Source organism: Rosa rugosa, chromosome 7 (assembly GCF_958449725.1).
Source record: "Rosa rugosa chromosome 7, drRosRugo1.1, whole genome shotgun sequence".
Lineage (NCBI taxonomy): Eukaryota > Viridiplantae > Streptophyta > Magnoliopsida > Rosales > Rosaceae > Rosa > Rosa rugosa.
In genome coordinates this window covers 10886130-10911894 of record NC_084826.1, presented here as the reverse complement: position 1 = coordinate 10911894, position 25765 = coordinate 10886130, and the positions used below count along the sequence as shown (strand labels likewise).

General features: G+C 38.5%; 3 protein-coding genes and 1 non-coding gene across 4 annotated transcripts; 3 read left to right on the top strand and 1 right to left on the bottom strand.

The window, feature by feature from the left end:
• Positions 1–11941: 11941 nt before the first annotated feature.
• Positions 11942–15180, top strand: LOC133720736 (receptor-like cytoplasmic kinase 176). The gene is made up of 6 exons (XM_062147193.1): positions 11942–12382; positions 12782–13071; positions 13252–13387; positions 13520–13662; positions 13770–13893; positions 14389–15180. Exons 1-6 carry the CDS (start codon positions 12331–12333, stop codon positions 14850–14852), a joined length of 1209 nt encoding a protein of 402 aa, XP_062003177.1. The 5' UTR covers positions 11942–12330; the 3' UTR covers positions 14853–15180.
• Positions 15181–16399: 1219 nt separating this feature from the next.
• Positions 16400–17336, top strand: LOC133720406 (16 kDa phloem protein 1-like). The gene is made up of 4 exons (XM_062146689.1): positions 16400–16554; positions 16667–16732; positions 16824–16971; positions 17100–17336. The coding sequence occupies exons 1-4, from the start codon at positions 16425–16427 to the stop codon at positions 17239–17241; spliced, it is 486 nt and encodes a 161-aa protein (XP_062002673.1). The 5' UTR covers positions 16400–16424; the 3' UTR covers positions 17242–17336.
• Positions 17337–17409, top strand: TRNAK-UUU (transfer RNA lysine (anticodon UUU)). The gene has a single exon. It is a non-coding gene; the product is annotated as a tRNA-Lys (tRNA).
• A 3570-nt stretch (positions 17410–20979) lies between these two features.
• Positions 20980–23005, bottom strand: LOC133720569 (expansin-A6). The gene is made up of 3 exons (XM_062146939.1): positions 22779–23005; positions 22340–22658; positions 20980–21727 (listed from the first exon to the last, which is right to left on the bottom strand). Exons 1-3 carry the CDS (start codon positions 22924–22926, stop codon positions 21418–21420), a joined length of 777 nt encoding a protein of 258 aa, XP_062002923.1. The 5' UTR covers positions 22927–23005; the 3' UTR covers positions 20980–21417.
• Between the last annotated feature and the right edge of the window lie 2760 nt (positions 23006–25765).

Sequence of the window (25765 nt, the reverse complement as noted above, 5' to 3'; positions counted from 1 at the left end):
GTAAACATTTAGTTGGCCTCGTTCTAAACTTGAGATAAACGCCTGTTCTGTATGATAACGATACTGGGGGTGCAATAATGAGGGCACCCACCCATGCATGCTCTGAATCTGACCGTCGGTTCCGAGATGGGGATGAATAAAACTCAGATTCCATTTACGTAGGTCACGATCACAGAAGAGACAGAAGCCTATTTTAAGGTCTATGGAGCTAGCACCGGCACCACCCAGTTCCCTACACGAAGCGAGTAGCTGAGGTGACTGATGGAGTTAGCTATAGGGTAGTGCAGAGGAGGGAAGGGGCACAGCAGAGGATCGGAGGAGGAGGTGATGATTAGGAAAGGGAAGGGGCGGTGGAGGTGGGCCCAGAGTGGGTGGGGGGGACTGTAGTCCGGGTTTCGCGGCACAAGGAGACGAGTCTGATAGAGACTCGACCTTCTGCTCCGCTCAGAAAACCCCTCCGCAGTGCTGTCAGTGATACGTTACGTCGTTTTGGGCCGGGTATGGGCCACCTCCTCTCTCTCTCTCTGATTTTGGGGTCGATAGTGCCAGTGAGGGAAAAAAACCCTTACAAAACAGTTACCGCATTTGCCACCACATCTCATCTCATAAATTCGGGATATTTTCATAAACAGTGTATGAAGTATGGATGATTCTATATTTTTGTGTATGAATTTTGCATTTCAACATCATTTTGATATATCAGGTTAACACCGTTAAGTTTTTGCTGTTAAGTTGGCCAATAAAATAAAAGATATCAATCATATCATACAAAAGTTAACGGAAAAAAAAAAAAAAAAAATAACTGTTCTAAGGGATATTTAACGGAAAAGTGAACGGTGTACACTAAAGTGGAAGATTTGAGCAAACTTGGCATACCATTGTGATATATATGAAAGTTGGTATACCAAAGTAGAGAAATGTCAATAGTTGGTACATGGTTTGTGATGTTTTTCCCATAAATTCTCACATGCTTTTTTTCCCCTGCAACCAGAGTTACCCAATCTTCCCTCCATCTCAAATGAGAGGAACTGGTTTTGCCCAGGGACGCAGTCAGGATGCAGTTTTGAGATTTAAGACCTGTTTGTAAGAATTTTTTATTTATTTTGTCGATAATAATTAAATAGATTTTGAGACTAAATTTTAGAAGAAAGATTAATAGAAAATATTGTAACTAAAGGAAAAAAGGGAGAATAAAAATGTAGAAAGAGCAAGAAAAAACATACAAGATTTGCCTTTAAGAGAATAAATTTTTAAGAAATACTACTAGAAAAGTTATAACAAAAGAATGAAAAAAAAAAAAGAGAAAAAATTGAGGAGAAAATGGGGAAAGAAACAAAAAAGAAAGAAGAACAAGAACAAAAGAAAAGAAAATGATGCAAAAAAATGGGAGAAGGATACAAAGAAAACAATTAGGTTGTGTTTGTTTCATAGGACTCTGATGCCCAACCTAAATTTCTATAGAAGTCCAGGACTACCATAACTTGGCTTAAGCTAGATTAGTACCTCACTCGTGTTTGGTGCTGACAGGGACTAAGGAGCAGACCAGCACCACCCCGAACGATGGCCTCCAACTCCAAGTAGCCGCCGTGGACCCAGCATCGAGTCCTGGGTCGCCCCCAGCAACACCACCTGCCCAGTCACCCGAACCCAACTCGCCGACTTCACCCTCATCCCCAACCACACTCTCCACAGGCTCATTCAGGAGTGGTGCGTCGCCAACCGCTCTTTCGGCATGGAGAGAATTTCGACGCCAAACAACCCGCCGACCCGACCCGAGCTGAACAGCGAGGCGCTCGTGCTTCTGGTAATTTTCCCCCTCGCAGAGTCCGACAGCGTTGCGTTGATTGAGAACCTCCTAGCCGGGGCGTGATCGAAATTCTCCGGAACCCAATCGCTCATCCGCGGGCTCTGAAAATCGGAATCAAAGCCTTGTTCGTGTTATGCCTGGTGAAGCAGATGCGTGAGAAAGCTATGTCGGCCGAAGATGCTGATCAACACTCTCGCCAACTTCAAGAAATGCGACTCGGAGAGAGCCCTGGACACCATAGAGAGCTCCTTTGCGAAGAGTAGAAGGAGGCTTGCACAATCCCATGGTTTTTGGTGGGTTTGTGGTAGAAGGTGTTGGGGCTACTGTTGGGACTGTGGAGTTTCATTAAAAATAGTCCTCCTTGCTACCAAACATGGGATAATTGGGATTAGACTACATAAGGATGTCCAATCCCATGTAACAAACACAACCTTAGGGGACTCACCAAGACCCATTCCTCTTCCTCTCTTCAACAGTAACCGCACGTCCTTTCCATCCACTCTTCTTCTCCAAAACACCACACCACCATACCCACTTTATATTTTCTTTTAATCTTCACTACTCCACATCAAATTGTCACCAATTTCTCAAGGGATTTCAAGGAGCATCAATATTTGAGATTGGGTAAAAGTGAGAAATCATATAAATCAAGGCTAGTCATACTTGCTCCATAGCAATTTGTGACTTATTCTTGCTGCTTCTCACTCCTCTTCACATTTACCTCTTTAATGGATGTATATTTTTGTTGATTTATTGATGGGTTGTGAGTAGTCTATTTAGGAAGCTAGGGTTTGAGCCCTAGCATGGATTTAATGTAATAAATATGTTTTGATGTAATGGTTTTCAATTTCGTGTTTAGCATATGTTCTATTCTATAATATTTGGCTTAGATGCATGCTTAGGAGCTTGATTAACTCTTGAATGTGTAGATGAGCATGTCTATAACAAATTAGGGGACCTAATCACTTCTCTAATTTATAGCTAGGACACTTGTTTAGAACATGGTTAGTTACAATACCAATTTCGATTGCCGTATTGGCTAGCTTGAGAACCTTGATTTTAGGACTCTTTGCCTTTTGGTGCAACTAGAGGCCCTAACAAGGCTCTAGATTGTCCCAATTAAGTTTCTACGACCCTTGATCTGGAGTAGAAATACTCTTTAAGGAATCTAATGACCTATGAGCCTTAAAAAGCCTTGGGTACGGTTCTTGATGCCATTATGAATCGAATGACCATTGTCGGAATATATTTGTGCATTAAATTTGGTTAGAAGGATACCCTAGTGACCTAATTTTCATTCTTGATTAGTTTATATTATCTCTAGGAAGATTCCTATAGGAGGGTTTTGCTCCTAGAAAACAGGCGAGAGAGATCTAGGGTTTGGAAAGACAGGGGTTGGCGTTGTGGCCTGTCCGGCGGCCTCCTGCCTTGTCAACGAGTGGTGGGTGTGGTCAGACGGGTTCCTGGGGCGTTAGGTTTCTTCTTTTTCTATGGTTTTTGGTGGTCTTGGCTGTGTATGCCTTTTCATCTACCTCAGGCAGCGGCGCAGACGTTGGTGACGGGTGCTCGGCTATCGGTGACGGGAAGGTGGTCAGTGACCAGATCGTGGCGACGGCAGGTCATGGGGGTGGAGGTTCAAGTTTTTGAAAGGGGTTCTCGAATTGATGGGAAGCCGGTTTGGTTTCAGGTCAGTTTGGGACGGATTTGCACAATGGGTCTGTAATGAGTTCAGCCAAAGAGGATGGGGGTGGCCTAAGATCCCAAGCTTGTCATGGCACCTTGGGTGTCTTCGATGGGGCGCGCTCATTTGGCTACACTCATGGTGGCTTGCCGGCGGTTTGTTGTCAATGGTGAGGAAGATGGAAGTGGTTCAACATAGCTTAGTACTTTGTTTTATTAGGTTTTAATGTTTTGGTTTTTGGTTAGTTTTAATAAGTCCCTCCTCCTTTGAGTGAGGGTTTTGGTGGTCTTCCCTATTGGTTGTGCCATTGTTATGGTGTCATCTCCAGGGACTAATTATTTTAATTTCGATGTTTTCTTGTTGTCAATGTAATTGGGAGATGTCCCTGCACGGATACTGGCGGTATTGGTATATGGTGCGGAAGGGGATTAGTCTTTTCTTGAGGTTGGTTGTAAGGATGTATCGGGACTCTTGGAAAAAGTTGATCGGTTGTAGCCTAGAAGAAAGGGCGATTCATATGGTTAGAGTTAAGCCCCTATCGGCTCATGGTATCTGTAACCGCCGGTTCTATAATAGGGGTATGAGTAGGTCCTATTCTCTAGTTGGAGTAGTTGAGATTTTACGATGTCATCCCTGTCTTTGTAATCTTTTGGATTAATGGAATTTCTTATTTTCTAAAAAAAAAAAAAACAATTAGGGGACTCGAACTCAAGTCATAACTTGAGAAAGAGATCGAAGCTTGTAACTTCGCTAACTGAACCTAAGTCATACACCCAATTAAGTTGCACACTTATACTATGTAAAAGATTGCAAGAGTTTTGGGTTGCCCTTCGTGTAACTACGTCCCTAGTTTTGCCCCTTTTCCCTTCATGAGTTCATGCGGACCTTGAATTCTCTCATTTAATGAAGTATAGTATAAGAAAAATTCATTTTCATATTACTCAATCACCAATATTTGATATACATAATTATCTGTTTCGATGAACTTAATAAAGTAATACCAATTCAATCAGTTCATATTTTTTAATCCTCTTGTGTTTAGAGTGCTCAAAAATTCAATAAGTTTATACTCACTTTTTTCTTTATTGACCAAATATATCGATCACTTATAAAATACGCTAAAACTTAATGACTATATAGTATAGACTTGTGCACAATCCAACTTATTTGGACTAGACAACTCCAAATAGAATCATAATACACTGTGATATACATCATATAGCAAGATAAAGGTTAAGTGAAACAGTTACAAGGCTACTAATTCAAAGAAGTGTCATGAAATTTCATTGTTGAGTTGCCTCATGAACCACCCAAGGTTAATAATCAAAGGACTCGCACACAACTTAAGACGATCAACAACACTCTCGATGATCTCCTAAAAACATGTTAGGGACTAATTGAATAACATTATATAACTAATTATAGCATGAAACACCATACACAGCCTTTCAATGAAGTGGACATCAAATACGTGTATCGTTATGTAAACCATATATAGTTCACAACCACTGCAAGTGGCCTAGTAGTTCTTGCCTAATTGGGTGTGCTCCCCAATCTAGGTTCGAATCCCGAAGCTGTCAAAGTGGCTAGGCACTGTGCTGCAATGCACAGTTGGAGCATTTCACATGCTCCGAATGGGTTTATCTTGGGCCTAGAAAGCCTTTAAGTTCCTCTTGACAAAGTAAAAAAAAAACCATATATAGTTCACATAAATAATGTGTTCCCTCTCCAAGTGATGCTTGGTACTGTGAGTACTCAAAATATCGACAAAAAATATCTCGCCACAATGACCTTTCAATGATTTTAAATTGTCTAATCACCATTCACGCTTGTGTCAAACAAAAACAAAATTCGCTAACTTTGTATGCTAGGGTTGTATTAATTGTCACCTACTACCATGTCACAAATTTTTGTAAGAAAATTAAAAATTTGGAATTCCATTTGAGAAGAGAGAGAAGTAGAACTCAACATTTTAGTGCAGATAATAGATATTGAAGAATCACTGTTTCAAAAAGTCGCTGGTTTCTTTATCGTTTTGCTAGCACAGTACATGCACAGCTGAGGTGACCCATCGGGGGGGATGAGACATAATATCGTGAAGATTGAGGGAGATCCTCCTCCTCCCTTCCTAATCTCCCCCACTGGGGACTGACTCTGATCCCACCTCTAAATTCTCTCTGAAAAAAGCTATGAAGTTTTTCTGTGGTGAGAAACCAGAGAGAGAATTGCAACTGTCACATAAAAACACACTGCTTGATTTATTGCGCTCGGTACTTTTTATGTTAGAAAATTACAAATGAACAAAAAAAATTTACTGTGCCAAAAGAAGCTGCATATATCATTATATCGTATAGGGATCAGCGAGTAGAAAAGGAAGATGTTAAAAAATAATGTGGGTGTGAATTTTACCTGAGTGGTTTGTCTCAGTTTGAGTCTGAATCTGAGCAATTGAGTGACCTACTATTGGTTACAGACTTATTCACCATCTTGGTTCGGTGAAAGGGAAACATCTCAGATCACTTTCAACAAATTCGCTCCTTTCTTCATTTAAACACTGTTATACTTTTGTTTTCTTTCCTTTTATCAAAATTCTATTGAAACTTTTTATTAATGAATGCTCATCAGTCTCGTCAAAAAAAAAAAAAAAGCATATGACTTTGTTATTAATCCAGAATAAAATAAAAATAAAAAAAAGAGACAGATATAGGTGCAATTCATCAAAGCCCGAGTGGATGGGCCAGACAGAAAAACTCATTTTGACTTTTAAGCAGTTAATACCTAATGGGTTGGTAATTTTGGACCCAAACGTTTAAAGAGTATGAATTCTTGAGCCCAAATGAATTCTAAACAAAGGGAAATGTGTATGAACGAGAAGAGTAAAAGCCGAATGGATTGAATGGCGGAGTACTCAAAAGACTTCGATGAATATGTAAACAAAGTATCTTATGGCCTTTTCGCAACTAAAAATGGCAACAATACCATTGTACATGTGTTATACATGTGACGATGAACCGCATGATAAATTCCATCTCCATCAAACCAGAAAGCTTATACCAATTTCAATAGCGTTTGCCAATTTCATAAATCCAGACTGAACTATTTATGTTATGGAATTGTTCTAGACTAAGTTAGACCCCAAATCTTATATAACGAAAGAGGAAGCCAACACTGATCCCATATCAGACAACAATTTGTAACACATCATAAACATTACAACATATTTGAGAAACGAAATAAGTATTAATTAAGTTAAATGGGTACAATAAACTCATTTGCAAATAATTAAAAAAAATCTAAGAGCAACTCCAACAAACTTGTTTATGTTTTAGTTCAAGTAACTAATAAATTATTTTAATAAGCAAGTTTTAAAATGTATTTTTCTTAGTTACTTTACCACGAAAGTTATTGGAAACTGTTTTTCTTAACCTGTTTTATAATGAAAATAAGTCAAGATATATAAGATAGTGTGTTTGGTGTTGCCGTCCACCCACCTTGCAACTCGTTGATATATGAGACTTGGTGACGGGGAGGACACCAATCCATGTGGTGGTTCCGACATGATTCAGACATTGATTTACAAAATTAACGTGGGCCGGTGATCTAACCACAATCCCTACTTTTCCAATCAATCTAGACCCAACGAGGCGTGATTGCTTCTATTATTTGTAACCTGTAAGTATCCATTAGAAGAATGCTTATGACTTTATGAGCAAAAGGCTACAACTACAAGGTAAAAGTTGAAAGTCGAGCGTGCGGTTAATAGAAGATACAAGTCATCATAGAGCCAAGTCTTTCTCACTAGTTTTGCAAAAGAACCAAATCAGCATACGCATACATATATATAAGTTACAAAATTATTTATATCTTAAAAGGTATCATGAAAATTGATGCACATGCACAATTTTTTAAGCACACGTGAAAGACTAGTTGTATTTCAATTTCTTATAGCTAGGTCTTGTTAAAAGATATATTGTTATTGCATAATCTATTCTTATCAATCTCACTTATAAAAAAAAAAAAAAAAAAGATCTTATGCATGTGTGCAAAATAATGTCAAACGACAACTATAACAGCTTCTTAGTTCTTACACAGTTAGATAAGTGCATAAGTAGCCGATAACAATTTTTTTAAAATTCTTTAATGTAGAGTTATGTTCTCCATTTGGAGCTTATCAACTCATAAGTTGCCTACCACCATTTTAGCCCAGATGTAGGACTAATTTTACAAACAAAACGACTGATCAGATATTGAGCTTCTACAAGAATCTCAATATCAACCTGTCGAAAGTTAATCACTTAGTAAATAGCAAAATGATTCTTGCATATAGGCAAAACGTCCTATTTTTAGACAACTTTGAAGATTCAGTAAGGAATCCTTGGGAACTGTACGAGGAGTTAAAGCTTAAAGGAAAAATATACCTCCTTTAAAATATATGTATATATTTTTTTAATTCTTCAGGAAAAAAACTCGGGGAGAGAGAAACTTCTCTCTCAAACCCTAGGCGGCGCATCTGATCGTCCAGCAAGAGTGGCTACCCGGTCCGACGGCTCGCCCTCGCGGCGGCGTCGTCGGACGGGCTAGAAAGGACCATGTGTCCTGTGGTTGGCCCGGTCTGAGAGAAGGTTGCGGGAGCGCGATGCTGCTGTCCAGAGCGCTTGGAGGAATTAACGGTGATGGGCAGCGACGAGTTAATGGCTGGAAGTTGGGGCCAGTGTCGTCTTGCCTTAGGGAGGAACGTGGAAGGCATGGTAGGTGTTTTGAGGAGGTGTTGCAGGATCAGAGATCGCCTGAGGGTGGTGACCGGGCGGTGGCATCGCTGCAAATCATTGGGCTTAGACCCGATCCGATTTGGGTGGTTTGGGGCTCATCTGGGGAAAGACGACCAGGCTAGCAGGCGGCAGGTTGGTGATGGTGTCGCCGCTGGTGGTGGTGAGACAGTTTGGGAAGCGCGAGTTGGATGGCGCCGTCGTGATCTCTGCACCCGGATTCTCAGATTTGGGTCTGATGGGCTTTGGGTCTGGGCCTTGACCCTTCTGTTGGTTTGGGCTTTGACTTTTGACCCAGTTTATTTTTCTGTTATGTTTTATTATTATTTACTTTTAGTACGACGTGGCTATATGCCGGTAATAAGTCCCTACCACTTTTGGGTAGGGCGACGTGGGCTCTGTCCCGGACTGCACACCTTGTGTGCCTTGTCTGCTCTGGTTAGGCGGCGAGTTCTTTGCTTTGTCAAATGGTCGCAGCCTCCCAGTGGCAGGATGAAACTTAATGTCACCAAAATTGTTTTTCGGTGGCAACATAGTGGGAAAGCTGATAGTAATAGTAAATTATGGCTCTGCGTGAGCAAAATTTTTCCGGTATGTCACCACCTTTGTAAAGCGAATAGAGTAGCCAATGATGCACTCTTCGCTAATTGATGCTTGTTAGAATACATATTTTCTGTAGAGACTCTCGTTATTATCTCGGGCTGTTCTCTTTATGCTTATTGTGATTTGGGGTTTAGGTATCATGTCCCCCCATGTATTCTGAGTTTTCATTAATGGTCAAGACTTGAGGGCATCCGTACTGACCCTATTTAAATATATATATATATATATGCCTCTCTGGACGCTCTAGATTTCCAGATAGAAGCAACGACAACGTACACTGACTTATTCCTCAAAAGAATATATCACATATTCATATAGGTCATCCAGTTTAAGGAATCATTAATAATCATATCCTATAAATGAAAATTTGAAAAATCGGTATCATAAACGAATAAAATCTTGGCAAGTCAACTCGTTCTACATACGAACGAGTCTTCTCACAATTCATGAAACTTTCTTTCCTATTAAAAATGGAGAAATGAGACCCTAATTTGATGAAAAGCAAACAAATTGGAGTAAGAAATGGTCAGAATTCAGAAACTAATTACTTTGATAAACTAATTAAGGTGTAACAAAACCATGAAATACGCAAATGCTGAGCTCAATTTGACTAATCATTGTTGAGATGCCCTAATAAAAAACATGGAATCGACAGAAATTGATTAGTAATGAATGAGAATCTACCAAATATGCCGACAGGCGACAAGGAATAGCCATGAAGTACATGATTATGTAAATATCAAGTTGTTGATTAATTAGAATAACAAGCACGCTCACCCATCAAACCCACCAAATTCCACTATAAAAAGATCTTCATTAAATCAAAGTTCTAATTAGTTTCGCTCCATTATCTATTTATATTCTCACCGGAAAAAAAACATAACAAATTTAGAAACCCTAACTTTCTCCCTCGAGAGAGAGAAAACAAACCCACGGCGGCGATAAATCTTGCGCTCTTCCGATGGCGCTCCGACTGGCAGTAGCGTCGATCGTGATCGGCTTGCTATCCTGGAGTCGCTGCCGGACAGGAGATGAGGTCATATGGCTGGGCTATGGGCTTGAAAAGGCTCTATGTTTTTAGTTTACCTATTTACAACAATTTCCTAGCTTTAGGAAGTTAAGCATTTTTGTGCACTCTATGTACCTTTAGCGCCTCTGGAATAGTACCAAAAGAGGACTCCCGCTATATCTACGTATTTGATGTCTAATGAGTGGATGTCTAATGAGTGGATCTATTTCTATATACCACATGTGGGTACTACCACAAACTTCTTAATCTGTCTGAAAAAAAGGTAGCATGAAGGTATGTAATGGTCACTTTGGCTTGTGATGAAAGATGAAAGAAATCGGCGATTTGGGTTGGATTAAAAAAAAAATTATATTTTCATTGCTGCCTTCTTAATTTAGAATGCACAATTAATTAACTTTCACACTAAAAAAATTGGTGGTCAAATCAAACTTTTAACTACTCATCTGTTGTCAATTCACTGGAGCAAACTCATTTTTTGAAAGCTAGTTACTATTTCACTCAGTACACTCAAAATGGAATCAGTGCATCTTATTAAAATCTTAGTTTAAATAAACGAGTTTGGAGGTTAGAATATGATGTTCATAACGGAAATATAATAACTATTGCTCCGATACCATATAAAAAGGAGACAAATGTGGTTCACTAGTAATGCTTAACACTATTATTAGTTCAAACTTAACCACATTTCAACTAGATGTGAGGTTTTATCCAAAACAGAGATGGTGTGGTCACACAAGTGACACAACAACCCTAAGAGCAAGTGCAGCGGTTGCATTTTGCCCGGGCAAATTGGGGGAATGATGATGTGTTGACCAGCCAAAGTCATTTTATTGCTTCCACCGGTCCATCTTTGACCAGGCAAGCCTTGCCTTTTCATGACCAAGGCCAAAGAAACGGGCAAGCAAATGACTAAATTCTTGACTTGGGGTGAGGGCTGCCAGCTCGGCTGAGGAGAGAGAAGAGAGAGTTTCAGGGGTGAAAGTGAAGAAAAGCAGAAAAATCTGTCCTTATGAAAAAGGACCAGAAATTTTTGCTATTTATAGAAAATTTTCAAATTTTCAAAAATTTATAACTAATTCATACGAACTCCGATTTTTGCATTCCACATATGCACGAACTCGTATCGACGATCTCTATAACTTTCATGAAGGAAGTTTTCCCAAATTATGTATGTGTAAAAAGTCGATTTTCGAGACCCCCCTAAAATTATATAATAATGAACAGTGTTGACCGAGCAAGAAAAACAACGGGTGTAAACCCATATCCAGTGACAGTGAATAGTAATATGACTGGTCGAATTCTCGACTTCTCAACTTTGCATTTTCTTGACTACGGGTGCACTTGCTCTAACATTCATCTCATCATTATCATGGTCCATTGGCTATTACACTTTTTGATCAAGACTTTTCAACTTTACCTCCTCTCCTTTGCATCTTTGAGTTGTCCCTCTACACTTTGCATGGTTGAGCTGTCAATTGTCACCTTGACCACAAGTCTATTGATCAGGTATCCCGACCCACCTTCGGCGCTCTAACAATTATTGTGCAAGGAATCCCCCATGACCTCTTCCTACTTCCTAGTAGAGTAACATTGTAACAAATAGCACCAATACTTAGTATCTCATTTAACAACCTTAATTTACACTTACATGTGTGTACTGTTTTATCCCTAAGAGGGCATTGATATTGGTTTGTTTCTCCTCTGCATCAAGTCACAACCTCAAAACTATAATATAATTTATGATTTTCAATGTGAGATTTATAATTTATCATTCTTCCACCAATAAACAACTCACTCTTCTTTTTTTCCTTTAACAGAACAGAAAGATTCATTCTTGTGTCCATTACTGTTTGTCTGGCTACACTGCATATAGCGGTACCTGCTGGTCAAAAACAGAGAATTTCGAATATCCGGTTACTTCAGTAATATGAGAAAATTCTATGACAAATTCAATAAGAACAAATCTCCAACTGTTCAAAATGATCTATTCCAAATTATAAATGTCACCATGTGTGTTAGTTGGAGCAAAAGACAAAGAAGCTAGAAAGCAAGTCAACCGTCTTTACCTCTGTCCTTCCCGAAGGTCTAAAAAGGCAACCTGCAGGAAGCTCCAATGGCAAAGGCGCACAACACCCTTTTCTAATTCTCTCTCAACTTCTTGCTAGCTTCGCTTCTCATCCAAAATATCCAAACGCAAAGAAAAACAAAGGAGGGAACCGAAAAAGCAAATCATTTACTGTCAACTATGGGTAGCTAGGATCCATGTGAAGCAAAAGGTGCAACCTTTTCTGTGTGGTTGTGCCCAGAAAACAAAATATCACTCTGCCAGGAGATCTCTCTGTTTTTCTCAAGGGTCTTGAGTTTGGGTTTCATTCAAGTCAAGATTTTGCTTTGTTTAAGTTTGTGAACTTGTGTTTGAGAGAATTGGGAAAGTTTTGTTTTGATGGGTATTTGCTGGAGTAACAAGATCAAGTCTGTAAGTCCTTCTAATACAGGTATTGTTAGTGTTCTTCTTTTGGAGACAACTTGTTTATTGCTTCACTCAGAAAAAGACTGTATCTTTAGTTCCTGAAGGGTTTGCTAGATTAGAGCTAATTTTACAGGTTTTGGTTGCTAGGACTTGCAAGTTTTACTTGATTTAGTTGCCAAGTCTCTAAATTAGCTACTTTAATAGTGATTGATAAATTCTTATTTTCCCCTATCTTGTATACTTGGTTGTACTTTTAGAATTTAGGGGATTATCAAATTGGTAACACCATGATAGATATAGATTCGAGGTTTTGTTTTGTGAACTTGTTTTGGTGATGAACTGGATTGAATCACTGATAGAAAGTTTAATATGTTTTCAGCTCTGACTAAGTCTTTGGTGAAATGTCCAATTGCTTTTTCTGTAGGATACAATGGTTCAAGTAGCAAGGCCTCATCGAGCTCCATGCCTACAACTCCTCGGAGTGAGGGGGAGATTTTGCAATCCTGCAATTTGAACAGTATCAGCTTCAGTGAGCTCAAAAATGCTACAAGAAACTTCCGTCCTGATAGTGTACTAGGAGATGGCGGTTTTGGTTCCGTTTTCAAAGGTTGGATCGACGAGAGTACGCTTATAGCTACCAAGGCTGGGTCTGGCATGGTAATTGCTGTGAAGAGACTCAACCAAGATGGTTTCCAGGGCCACAAGGAATGGTTGGTAAGTGGAATTACCTCCTTTTCATCTTCATTAGTTTTTATGGCATGAATTATGTGCATTTCATATTGCTTGTAAGTTGTAAGATTAGGAGAAATTTGTATTGCAACATTGTATGGTTAGGATTGGCATGGTTTTCGGAGCATTAGTGGAGTAACTAATTCAAGGTTTTTGGATGTACAGACAGAAATCAACTATCTTGGACAGCTACAGCATCCTAATCTTGTGAAATTGATTGGTTATTGCTTAGAGGATGAGCACCGGCTCCTGGTTTATGAGTTCATGCCTAAGGGCAGCATGGAAAATCATCTATTCAGGAGTGAGTTCCTAGCATCCTCTATAGTGGCAAATGACAATCATTTTTGAACGTTTCAGAGTTTCCTTCCTAGAAAGTTTACTGCATTTTGTATATTATGTCATTATATTGAAGCATTGGTTACTATTTCAACAGGAAGTACTCACTTTCAGCCTCTTTCTTGGACCCTGCGAATGAAAATTGCCCTTGGTGCTGCAAAGGGACTTGCCTTTCTGCACAATGCTGAACAACAAGTCATACATCGTGACTTCAAGCCTGCCAACATTTTGCTTGATTCGGTAGGTAACTCATTGGCATATTTCAATCTGCATTTAACTCAAATTCAATATGGTTGGATCTGCCAAGTTTCAGGGTTCATTCAATCCTTGTTTTACTTTTGTTTCAGAACTACAATGCGAAGCTGGCTGATTTTGGGCTGGCGAGGGATGGACCAACTGGCGACAAAAGCCATGTCTCTACTAGGGTCATAGGAACCCAAGGATATGCTGCTCCCGAGTATCTAGCCACAGGTACTACTTTAAAACTTCATTTTTTATTTTTATCTTGGCTTTTAGAAACAAGCCATTTTCTCTTTATCTTTCGGATGATATTTCAGTTCGAGAAGGTGTACTACTGTAGTCTTACAGAGCTAATGATTAGTTTGTTCCAAGTAATTGAAAGTTTTACCTCATTCTGTTTAAGAAATTTTAAGGACAGCAGTCCTTTAAATTCATGAATTTCTAGCCTATTGCACTCATTATCAACCTTAAAAGTGAATAGGCGTGGGTCAAAAACCAGTAGTTGCTTCCAATGAAGTATTCTCTAATGCCCAGTTTTCTCTATTTTATTATACGAGGGATACTTTCTTGTGAAAATATGCATTAAACGCCTAAAACGAATCTGTCAGTTTTTTACTTTTTGGCATATGATGGGATGTGGCTCAATTTACAGACTTGTATGTTATAGGACAGACCTACAGTACGTCAGTGCTCATCACTAATTGCATCTTTAATTTGCTTCGGCAGGTCATCTTACTGCCAAGAGTGACATATACAGCTTCGGAGTTGTTCTTCTAGAAATGTTATCTGGACGACGTGCTATAGATAGGAACAGGCCAACTGGTGAACACAACCTGGTAGAATGGGCAAAACCGTACCTGGTTAACAAACGGCGAGTTTTACGTGTTATAGACCCTCGACTTGAAGGCCAATACTCATTCAATCGAGCCCAAAAGGCTGCCAACCTAGCACTTCAATGTCTTTCTACTGATTCTAAGTACAGGCCGGACATGAATGAAGTGGTAACTACACTGGAGCAGCTTCAGGACACAACAAAGGACATGCCCAAAGGTACTCAGAAAGAGCACCATGCAACTAGTAATGGACTTTCTAATAATGCACCTAGGTCTCACAGAAGCAGCACCAATGATGCTCCCAATAGAGTAACTGTTAATTATCCAAGGCCTTCTGCAAACCCACTTTTTGCTTGACAGGAGAAAGTTTCCATGCCGCGGTTATTACTTTAAGTACAGGTTTAGGGTAAGTGTTATGTCAAGTCATGAGAGTTTAAATTGTACATACCCAAGATTGTTGGAGTAGTAAGTATGCAGTGATTGTGTATATATGAATGTATTTGAGCCTACCTTACAAATGTTTTATGGAATTCTGGTTACTTGAAAAAACAATGTGGATATATAACCAGGACATCTGGTGTACGTGATGCTCAGAGAGTATTTTTGGTTTCCTTTGTAACTCGTGTGACCTTGTAGAACTTCACCGTCAATGTATATATAGCCCATCTCATTTCAATTTTGAGAAGATAGTCTTCCCCTTTCTTTCTTTCACAGGAATTATGAGAATTACCTATCAAATACTGTTACTCTTTTGAAATACAGAAGTAATGGCTAGCCTCATTGGCATTCCATTTTAGTGTGATGCACTCAATGCTGTTATGTTTCTCTTCACTTTGTTTGAAGTCGGATGGATCTGAAGTTCAGTTACCCCCTTCTCCGTTAATCAAAGAAGAATAAACAAAACACGACCCTACCAAATGTGGTCGAAATTAACAAAACCTAACACTGAAACGTTTGATACTGATGAACCATGACACAGCTCGAAAGTTCAAACAAGATCAAGGCTACTTTCGTGTCACCTTCATGCATATATCTAGAAGACCTTAATTCTCAATGAGGATACAGCTCCCTGTCATTTCCTGAGAATTCAGAGGTGTATAGACTTGTTCTACCAAGTGATGCAACAAATGCAAGCTTAATTTCTTAAACTATATATTAAGGCGTCTAACTAATTATATTTCTTCATTGACCAGCTAACTGAATTAATTTAAATCCAAGTCAATTGCCAGTTGCCTGAAGGCCACAAGACGTGTTTGGAAATTAATCATATTAGTTTATGTTCCATTAGCGTATAGAAGTTTAGTACTAATTTCTGGCCAAATTGGACATCTTCTAATCAAATCACCTTGAAGTAGGTAGACAGCTACAGATTATGATGACGATTGACGATTGACGATTGACGATTGACGAACTAAGGTTTCATCATGAAACCTCGTAAGAACGAGTCCAATTTATGTAAGGAAGAAACTAAAGAAACTATCAATTAATCAACGAAAACGAAAATTGACAAGTGCTGAAACAGCTTTGTGAAAGTAAGAATAAATAAGCGCCTAGGCAATCTAAACAAGTAATACCACAAGAGCCTAAAGTTAGTCAGTACATCAGCAATTTGATTACTTTCCAAATATATATGAGGGAGCGAAAATGCATAATTGAAATTGAGCGAATAATGCATAATTGAAATACACTATAGTCTATAGATGCTATAAAATTCTTCTCGTTGATAACAATATTCAAAACCAGAAGGAATTACACCGTGGAAGTTTCTAACGTACCGAAATCGATAACAGCTAGATAAGAACAAATTAGAAGGTAGGAGTTTCTGACGTAGTTGCTTGTATATATATTATAACACCAATTGCATGAGACGACCAGACTTAATTCCATTCTCCATAAACAAAACATTGAACTAGTTTCAGTTTGATATAAATGTTTCTAATCAGGTCTTTAAATCACTCATCAAAGAGAGAGTTTGGAGAGATAGAGATGGGAGATAGAGCTGGTGTACTGGAGGTGAAGCTGATTGAAGCAAGAGACCTCAAAAACATGGATTTTGCTGGTAGATAATTTACCTGCAACATTCTTTTGCTTAGTTTCATACATTTTGCTTTACCTGAAACTATTTGTAAAGTCTTTGATTGAGATCATATATACATGAAATTGATTTGCAGTGAAGATGAACACATACGTTGTGATCGAATATGGAAATCAAAGGCATACAAGCTGCGTTGCTAAAGGTTAGCATTCCCAACGTCTGATCACACCACAAGTATGTGTACCAAGACAGCATCTGGTTTAATTGGTATGTGAAAAATTACTGAAATGCAGGAAAAGGAACGAAACCAGTGTGGAATGAAACATTTAGATTCGAGGCGGAGTATCCGGGTGGGGATGAAAATCACAAGTACATGCTTCATTTTCGTATCATGAATACACATAAGATCTTGGACCACGACGTATTTGTTGGCCAATCTACGTAAGTAGTATTCATATAAGTATACCTACACACTACACAGCATTTGATGGCAAGACCTCTACAGTTTTCATGTAGCAGTTTTGTACTAAATTTGTTACTTTATTAAGTAACAACATATTTGTGTGCAGAATTTATGTGAAGGATTTGATAGCTTCGGGCACGGACAGAGGGAATGCTGAACTTCGAAGCGCCAAGTATAGAGTTGTTCTTCAAGACAAGACTTATGCCGGAGAGATCTCTGTTGCTTTATCTTTTTCCATAAACCAATAGAGCACCTTATTTATCAAAGGCTGTGCTCTGTCATTGTATTTATAATAAATTATGCCTTTATATTTGTAAAAATTAATTCTTTCATTATTCAACAAGCCGTCTTAGCTCAGCTGGTAGAGCGCGTGGCTTTTAACCACGTGGTCGTGGGTTCGATTCCCACAGACGGCGTTTTTTTTTATTTTTTCAATGTTCTGGTTAATCTGTGTATCTTATTACTATTAGATTAGAAATGCAGTTTTTATTTTTCATTGTTTTGGTTAACCTGTGTATCTTAGATTAGACCTGTAAAGAAATGCAATATGATTTTTACAAATTTTTTGTTTTTGTTTTAAGATGGTTAGAAAATGAAATAGAGGTTCGATTCTCTCTCTCTAATTTCATAGACAATAAAAACATAAAAATGTTTTTTAGGGTTTATCTTAAATTAGACCTTCACATAAAAGAAGTGCAATATGATTTTCAGAAGCATTTTATTGTTTTTCTTCTTCTTCTAAGAGGTAGTGTGAAAATAAATTGGACTTAACCGATTAAGATATGTTAGAGGTTCAATTTTCTCTCTGTGATGTAATAAAATATAAAACAATAAAAAAAAAACCCCTTTGTTCAGAATAATATCATACAGTATCATCATTTTTCTTCTGGACCAAAACATAACAAGTCAGTGGCCTCTGCAATAGGTGACAAAAATTCCCTGAAAATTGAACAAGTTTTCGATAGGATTCTCAAGTATATATTCAAATTGAATTATCCTCAACATCACCATCTGTCCATATAACCTCAAAACCCCATTTGCATAAGATTCCAGGCTACTACTATCTGTCGATCTGTGCTTGACTAGTAAGAAGAATATGAAAGTGATAGCACAAGAATAACAACATCAATACTCTGAGGAATAAATCCTCAAAATTTTGACCTCTATCTTTGCCTCATTGGTCTTTTTTTTTCACCGAAAGTTGGATAAGGTATATCATACATACTTTTCTCTCTACTGATACTGGATAGAGTAATCCTCTTTTTAGGCTCCAAAAGTATCTACTATATCTAAACAGAACCTTAGCTTAGCAGTTGGCACCCATTCACTATCTCCAAGCCTTTGGAAACCCCAAAAATGGGTGGTTCCATTTGAGGGTTCCATTTGAGGCATAGTTTGGAAGCAAATAAATTAAAGCTCTTATCCCACTTGATACAAACCCTTCTTGGGTTTATTTGAATTTGCATTATGCAGAAGGACCACAAAAGATTGAAATCTATGACGATGAAGATGAAGACAAGTAGCTGGACCAACAAACTTGATTGCCTTTAAGATATGAAGTTGAAGAGGGCATTTAAAATTGTGACCATTTGAGGATAGGAACATTTGGCAACATGGTTTTGGAGGTGCTTTAAGCTTTTAGTACAGAGAGGTCAAAGGAGCTAATTAAGTACCAGGAGGAAGGAATTTGATTTTTGAAAGGACAAAAATTGGTACCAAATTAAAGAGTGGAAGGGTGAAAAAGAAGGGGTAATGAGAATTGAGAAGAACAAATGTAGATAGGTCATTCAGTGCCAGAGGGAGACTGGGAGAGAGGCAGGCAGATGCTACCCAGAATATGCATTTACTGACAAATAGGAGGTCTACATTAGAAGAATGGTTGGTGCAAAGTGCAAAGTGCCAATATTCCCAATCAAAATATCAATCACTGAAAGACTGCTGTAAAATTATTGAGAAATACTAGTGAGTAGCAATCTTTCACATTCCTCACCAGTCACCAGTCACCAGTCTTTCATATTCTCCATTATGTCCCACAGATTTATTTTGTCATTGGAACCGATCGACTCCTACATCAGTTTTTGAGAACCTTCATCAACAAAACTGAAATTCGTTTAGTCATGTAATTGTTACCCAATAAATGGACAGTTTGTCACGAGAATCTATTTGTTACCAAAATCATCTATATATTCTTGATATATATTGTTCAATGACTAAATGAATTTCGTTTGGTTGAATCTCGTGGAAATAATCGGTAAAGCGTGATTTAGGAAATGAACAATTACAATTACGAAACAAAACTATTTTTTAGGATAAGAAAATTGGTAAAGAAAGTAACTAGCATTCTACGAAAGCATTTTCCTACATACACAATCGTTTACCATAAATTGACAAATACGAGTTTAGGGTTTAGGGTTTAGGTAATGATCTAGATCTTGAAGAAAAACTTCCTATAAACGATAGGAAGTTGTGAAAATCCATTAAAAATTTCTATCAGTGCTTCTTGGTAATAGATGGATGAAAATGAATTGAATGATGTTGACTCATAGCCAAAGAGAAACGAACCGCAGAAGCGCAGACATTAATATTAGAGACCTTAATATGGACAATTCTTAAATTCACACTATTTTACGATTAAGACATGATAACTTTATAATTTTCTAATTCGACCATTCATGTTGTATAACGTAATACAAAGATTAGCTCTGTAAAAAACCAATCAAATTGAAGACATTTTAGTTATTCATTTCTATGAAATACATGGACGGTTCATCATAATAGTAATAAGTGTTGTTAGAACCATCCGTTTGTTTGATTCAATTAGATAATTAAACAATTTCTGATTCGATTGATTTTTTATAGAGATGATCTTTAAAGGCTTATTTAAGATATGGACCGTTTAGATTATGAATTTATTAAGTAAAAGTATGTTAATCGATAATAGAGGTGAATATGCTCGTTCACCCTAAAGGTGAACCTAAGAATTGTTCCCTTAATATTATGACAAGGACATGATCACCGATCCTCATCGTGTTGCTGACTGATGGATATGGTAACAAGGTCACAATGGCAGTTACAGAGTTGGGTAGAAAGAAAAACTGGGTAAACTTCATTCATGTGGAGCTTTCTTCGTTTAGGCATGTGAAACTCAACTTTCCAGAGGATTAGCTCAATCGGTTTGGGAAAGAACAATGAAGTAAGAAACCATGAATGTGTGACTGCAATAGGCAGATGAGCATCTGAGCCACTCTTCCAGGTAATCTGGTAGGTATCAGATATCATATGCTGCCATTGCTTCCTTCTTGTCCAACACAATTTTCGAGGGAAACGTCATGTAAAATTGATTGCCGCATTGAATACGAATGGAAATTTCAACTACCATTGATAAGATGGGCGTAAACAAGAGTTGTAGTTAAAGATGATTCTCATGACAAAGGAGTTCTATCGAACACTTGATCAGTAGTTAAAGATGAAACATGAGGTTGTGGTCATTCATCCTTCTCACCACAAATGAGAAAAACGCAATTAGTTTTATTGAAAACACGGGTCATAATGGTCAGAACAATTCATATTTTGGGTCATTACAACAACAAAAAATATCAATTGAAACGACATCTTCCTTTGTCATTTGGTTACATCATCAATGAACACATCAATGTTGTTCAACAGATTTTTTATGTCTAGATAGTACAACTAACAAGATGATTTTCAATATAATGAAAGAGGGAACCTAAAGGATAATGCTGGTTCCGATTCATCAATTGTAATTTGTATCACATGAGTGTGGTGAGCATACAAGTATAGATTACACGAGATGCACCGTCACCATGCCCATTAACCACATTTTTGTGCACCATTGCTTCCGCAACAACCCCATCAAGGCTTTAACTTTTATGAGTTAAAATAGGCAATTTGAAAGAAGTTACAAAGGGTAAATACCCAGATAGACCAAGTAAAAACACATTCAAAAATCACAATTATAGGTCACATAGCTAGTAATCATATATATATATATATATTATAGAAAAAAGAGAGCTGCGGGCAACATTGTTTGTTCTTGCAGCCGCTTCAGCCCCCACACAATTTTACTGGTTTACATAAACTTGACCAGTAAAGAAACCCCACTGAAACCAAAAGCATCACCCACAAAAGTAAAAGAAAAAAGTAGCAACCGACACACTTAGACTTAGTCACTTTCCTACCCTAATATTATCACCATCTCCTTCCTTCCCTTTCCTTGCTTTTCTTGTCCTACCCAAGAACCCCATTACACCCCATAATTCTCTATTACTTTACTCCCTCCCCTCCACTTCCAATTTTTCCCGGCAAAATAGAGGAAAAATCGAAAGGCGGGAACGAAATTGAAAATTGAAAAAAAAAAAAAAAAAAAAAAAGTTAAAACGGAAAAGATAATGGGTGAGCTTTTCTCAAACACGGAAATTCTTTCCGGAATAGGTCTGCCCGAACTGCCAATTAGCTGGTGCCACGTTGTAGGTCGTCGAGCTTCGCCTGTCGCTGCCTCTGACTCTGAAGGACAGTGCCTGGCCCACCAGGACGGAATTGGATTGCCAGTTTTGCCCCCAGTTCCGGCTCATCGGCATCCACCCGGTGTTCGTGCCCTTCACGCTCACGCTCACGATATCCCCTGCGCCCGCGACGTTGGTGATCAGAACCAGGTTGAAGTACTTGTGGCCGTTGATGGTGAACCTGATCCCTCCCCTCTTTCTGCATGGGACCCTGTAAAAGATAATAAATAAATAAAAAACACGGTTAAACATTTATGACCGCGGTTAAAATCCACTAGGGTTTTTGGGTTTTGACTGTTTGACTGGTAATTTCGGATGCGGGAAAAGTGGTGCGAGGCCCCAAAAAAAAAGTTGGTTCCTTTTCAACACAATGCATCGGAGGCCGTGAAGAATCTCTAACAAACCCTTACCCAAATGACTCTTATACCCTTTACCCTAGCACTATTTACCAAACCAAGCCACAAGGGTTTCGTACAGTAAGGCTAGTTCGGTCATTTCACCCCGACTCAGTACACTTCTAACAACCGGTGACTGTTAAAAAAGCTTTCACCGTTTTGGGTGCCGTGTTAGGTTTCCGAGAAAACGAAGAATGTTCGGGAAGAGAAGCGGATTCGGCGCTTAAATTTTGACCCAACAACCTGATTTCCCCGGCGACCAAACGGCGCTTTAATAAAAAGATTATAAAAAAAAAAGTGGAAAAATAACGAGGGCATTTCGGTCAAACCAGTATGAAAAAGTGTAAGATCTGACGCGACTCGCACAGTGAACAGTGAGCAGAGCAAGGAATACGAGAGAATGCGCGTGAAAGAATTTTGTTTTTTACCGGCGGTAAGAGACGGGGACGATCCCGGCTTTGTACTCGGCGATCTTGAGGAACATGGGCATGGCGAGGTCGAAGTGGGTCCTGGGAGGGTTGCACCAACCGCCATTGTCGCTGGGCTGAGCGAAGTTGGGAGGGCAGAAGTTGGTGGCGGTGACGAAGATGGAGGGCTTTCCGGGGGTGCACCACCTGGGGTCGTCGCCGCACCTGATCTCAAAGCAAGCACCGCAGCTGAGGCCATTGTTGAACAGAGCAGTGCTCAGTGCAGCAGTGTTGACTCCGTAGCCCTGGCTGTAGAGGTTCCCGTACCCACAGGCGCCTCCTGAGAAAAAATGAAACACAACACAAGTCAGAACAAAGTGAAAAATTGGGGGGTTTTCGGCGTAATGGGTTCAAATCGAAAGCGGAAAAGGAGTAACTATGAGAGAATGGGGGTGTTTACCCATGGTTCCAGAGGCGTCGCTGCCGCCGTAGAAGGTGGCGTGAGCGTCCTGCCAGGGGCCACCGGTGTAAGGCCCTGGGATTCTGGCATTAGCCAGGACGAGGAGAGAGGCGAGTGAAGCAATGCAGAGAAGATGAAGGGAAGCCATTGCAGCACAGAGAGAGAGAGAGAGGATTGGAGTAGTGGGCTTGGTTTGGTGTGGGGCGAATAGAAAAGCGGGAAGAAGGTGGGGGGGTACTTATGGTGGTGGTGAGGAGGGTATCAGGGGTAATTAATAGAGGGGGAGTCTTTCACTCTCTTTTTATTTTTTTATTTTTATCTACCCAAATTAAATTTTTGTATTTTTCTTTCTTTCTTTCTTTTTTTTTCGAAGGGAGAGGATTGGGGTGGCCGTGGGAAGCAATGAATTGATGGGCATGTGCACCACACATGGGCACTTCTTCACGTTCATGGCTTCATGTTGATTTTGTTTGGCCAAGTTGAAGACCAAATGGGGACACCCACATGGATATTAATTAGTCTCTTACTATATGAAGCAAGAGTTTAATTAAGGCCTTGATTAATCAAGCTTGTAGTTTTCACATTTTCGATGGTGTAAGCCTCAAGTGTCCAAAAATTCCTAATGATCTATTGCGTATTATAATTCCTAATACTCATTTATGATAATTTCTTTAATTGTGAAAGGCACCCTTTCAATTTGGGCAAGAGGAGGATATCTCACATTGCAAGCAATTTTCAGTGCCCACTTGGCCATAATTTTAATACCAAGAAGATATTTAATTGAGTGATTGAATAATACCTACTTAAGAAATGAATCTAATGTGCATGAGGATGACCCCTCATTGAGGATTAAGTAAGAGATTATTAAATATTGGTTCGTTTTAACTTCAAATATTGATTAAACTGTGATATGTCATCTTCGGACGTCGGTTACATATTTTGTGGTCTGTTTTTTCATCTTATTTTAATGTTTAGAATTCTGAAAAGTCGAAATAATTTTGTATATATGTTACGAGTCATGAAAGAAAAATATGAGATAATTTTGCAAACATGTAATGCAACGGTGAAAAATAAATAGCATCACTCTTTTGATGAGCAAAGCAATTTCATAACGCATGTGAGAAGTGAACATAGTGTGCCTCATGATGCCAACTATTTCAATCCCAAAGGCCTTCAAACATAACAGAAGTGCGACCATATTACATCATCGATGAATAAAAAAAAAACAATAGTCTGATTATAGAGAGATCGACCTCTTTGCTCGACAGTTACACATTAATTCAATGCTAGATCTTCCTCCAAACATGCAGACGAGTTCATCATCAAACTCAAGCTTAATGGAGAAAATTTATAGGAGCGAAATTCATACTCCTTCTTTCTCTTTTTGATTGACATTCTGATGAATAGACAAAACTAAGTTACTACATACAAAATTTTAAGTTGCTAAAAAATGAAACATTGATTGTGGATTGTAAAATGGGGAGTGTGAATTTCACTCCCTAAAATTTATTTAATAAAGAAAGATACGTCGTAAATAAATACAACAAGTGTAAAAGAATTTAAACTTTAAAGATAAAAAGAGTATAATCACCATGTTTGTTTATCTTTCGACATATCAATTTTTATTCTCAATTTGGAATTACGAAGAATTTAGTCCAACCAAAACAACACAATCAAAAGAACAAATGTAGAATATCTAATAATATCTATGAACTTGGTTCAAGACAGAGAAAAGAAGTGGTGAGAGGAATCCATTTTGCTTGGATCACAAGCTGAGAGAGGCATGAGCAAAAGGCTGTGATTGTTTGATGAAGGAAACTTGGTATCTTTCCGTTTTTCTTTTTGTAATTTTGCAAACAGAAATACACTTGCAAAATTGAAAACGATAAGAAAGTGAAGGTGGGAATCCAAAGCTCCGAAACCACGACCTTTTTTGTTCTGTTTTAGACTTCATGCCCCTAATTAGCAAACAAGGACTCGGAGTTTTCAAAAATTAAAAATAAGGTCAGTACAGGATAAAACGCGTGAAAGAAGGACCGGTCGTCCGTAGAATCGTAACGGGGGTTCTGTGGATGACGAGGGCTGCTTTAACAGTGGATGGGACCCGCGTCAATTACGGTTCAGGATTTCCCGGGTGGATGATCCGAGCCCTTTTTAACTCTGTTTTTTTTTTTTTTGAACAGAGCCCTTTTTAACTCTTAGCTGCCCTATGATTGATTTGATTTAGGGTTTACCCAGTACCCACATGGGAAGGGCACGCCCACCAACACCGACTTTGTATGCATTTACATTTACTGGTGTTTTTCCATTTTAGAGGTTTTGTACTTAACTTTGAAGAAAGAAAGAAAAAGATTATCTACTTAGGAAATAAAATGAACAATAAAATATGTTTTGTAAAAATACTAAATTCTGCTCTTCTCCATCAAAATTTTATTTGGTATCTCAATAAAATTTAAAATTTAGATAAAACTGTGAAGAAATTTTAATTTTAATTATTTTTTATTGAAATGAGCTTAGTTTAATCGCACATGCAATATGTCACATAACTCGAACACATATCGGATAAAGTTCATCCGCATACGAGAGAACTTGTTGAAGGATGTTGAATTTTGTACGTCGTGTGTTGAGTTTTGATTGACGGTGACTATGCTCTAGTCTTGATAAAATTATAAGCTAATGAAATCGCTCATCTTACAATATTCGAAAATGACATTTATGCATTTGATTAATATCCGCAATCTTTTCAAAAAATTTAGCATTTCATTATTGAAATTCAAACTTAATAACCTAACGAACGGTTTTGAGGCAACCTATTGGAAATTAATGTTTCATAGCGACCAAAGACCAAACTTAAAAGCGTCGTGAGTCAAAGGGCGGGCAGAGAGGAGGGAAAGACTAAAAGTGTGATGATTAAAAGTTCAAATTAAAGTCGAAGGTGTCCTGCCCAATTTGCTCATCCAAATTAAATTAAAAAGGCTAATTCTAGC

Excerpts from the sequence above, each read along its gene's own strand:
- LOC133720736 (XM_062147193.1), top strand. The coding sequence starts at position 12,331 with ATGGGTATTTGCTGGAGTAACAAGATCAAGTCTGTAAGTCCTTCTAAT. Across the intron at positions 12,383-12,781 it reads TGTAAGTCCTTCTAATACAG|GATACAATGGTTCAAGTAGC; the intron begins GTATTGTTAGTG and ends CTTTTTCTGTAG. Across the intron at positions 13,388-13,519 it reads GGAAAATCATCTATTCAGGA|GAAGTACTCACTTTCAGCCT; the intron begins GTGAGTTCCTAG and ends CTATTTCAACAG.
- LOC133720406 (XM_062146689.1), top strand. The coding sequence starts at position 16,425 with ATGTTTCTAATCAGGTCTTTAAATCACTCATCAAAGAGAGAGTTTGGA. Across the intron at positions 16,555-16,666 it reads CAAAAACATGGATTTTGCTG|TGAAGATGAACACATACGTT; the intron begins GTAGATAATTTA and ends ATTGATTTGCAG. Across the intron at positions 16,733-16,823 it reads TACAAGCTGCGTTGCTAAAG|GAAAAGGAACGAAACCAGTG; the intron begins GTTAGCATTCCC and ends ACTGAAATGCAG.
- LOC133720569 (XM_062146939.1), bottom strand. The coding sequence starts at position 22,926 with ATGGCTTCCCTTCATCTTCTCTGCATTGCTTCACTCGCCTCTCTCCTC. Across the intron at positions 22,659-22,778 it reads CGACGCCTCTGGAACCATGG|GAGGCGCCTGTGGGTACGGG; the intron begins GTAAACACCCCC and ends ATTTTTTCTCAG. Across the intron at positions 21,728-22,339 it reads GTCCCCGTCTCTTACCGCCG|GGTCCCATGCAGAAAGAGGG; the intron begins GTAAAAAACAAA and ends TATCTTTTACAG.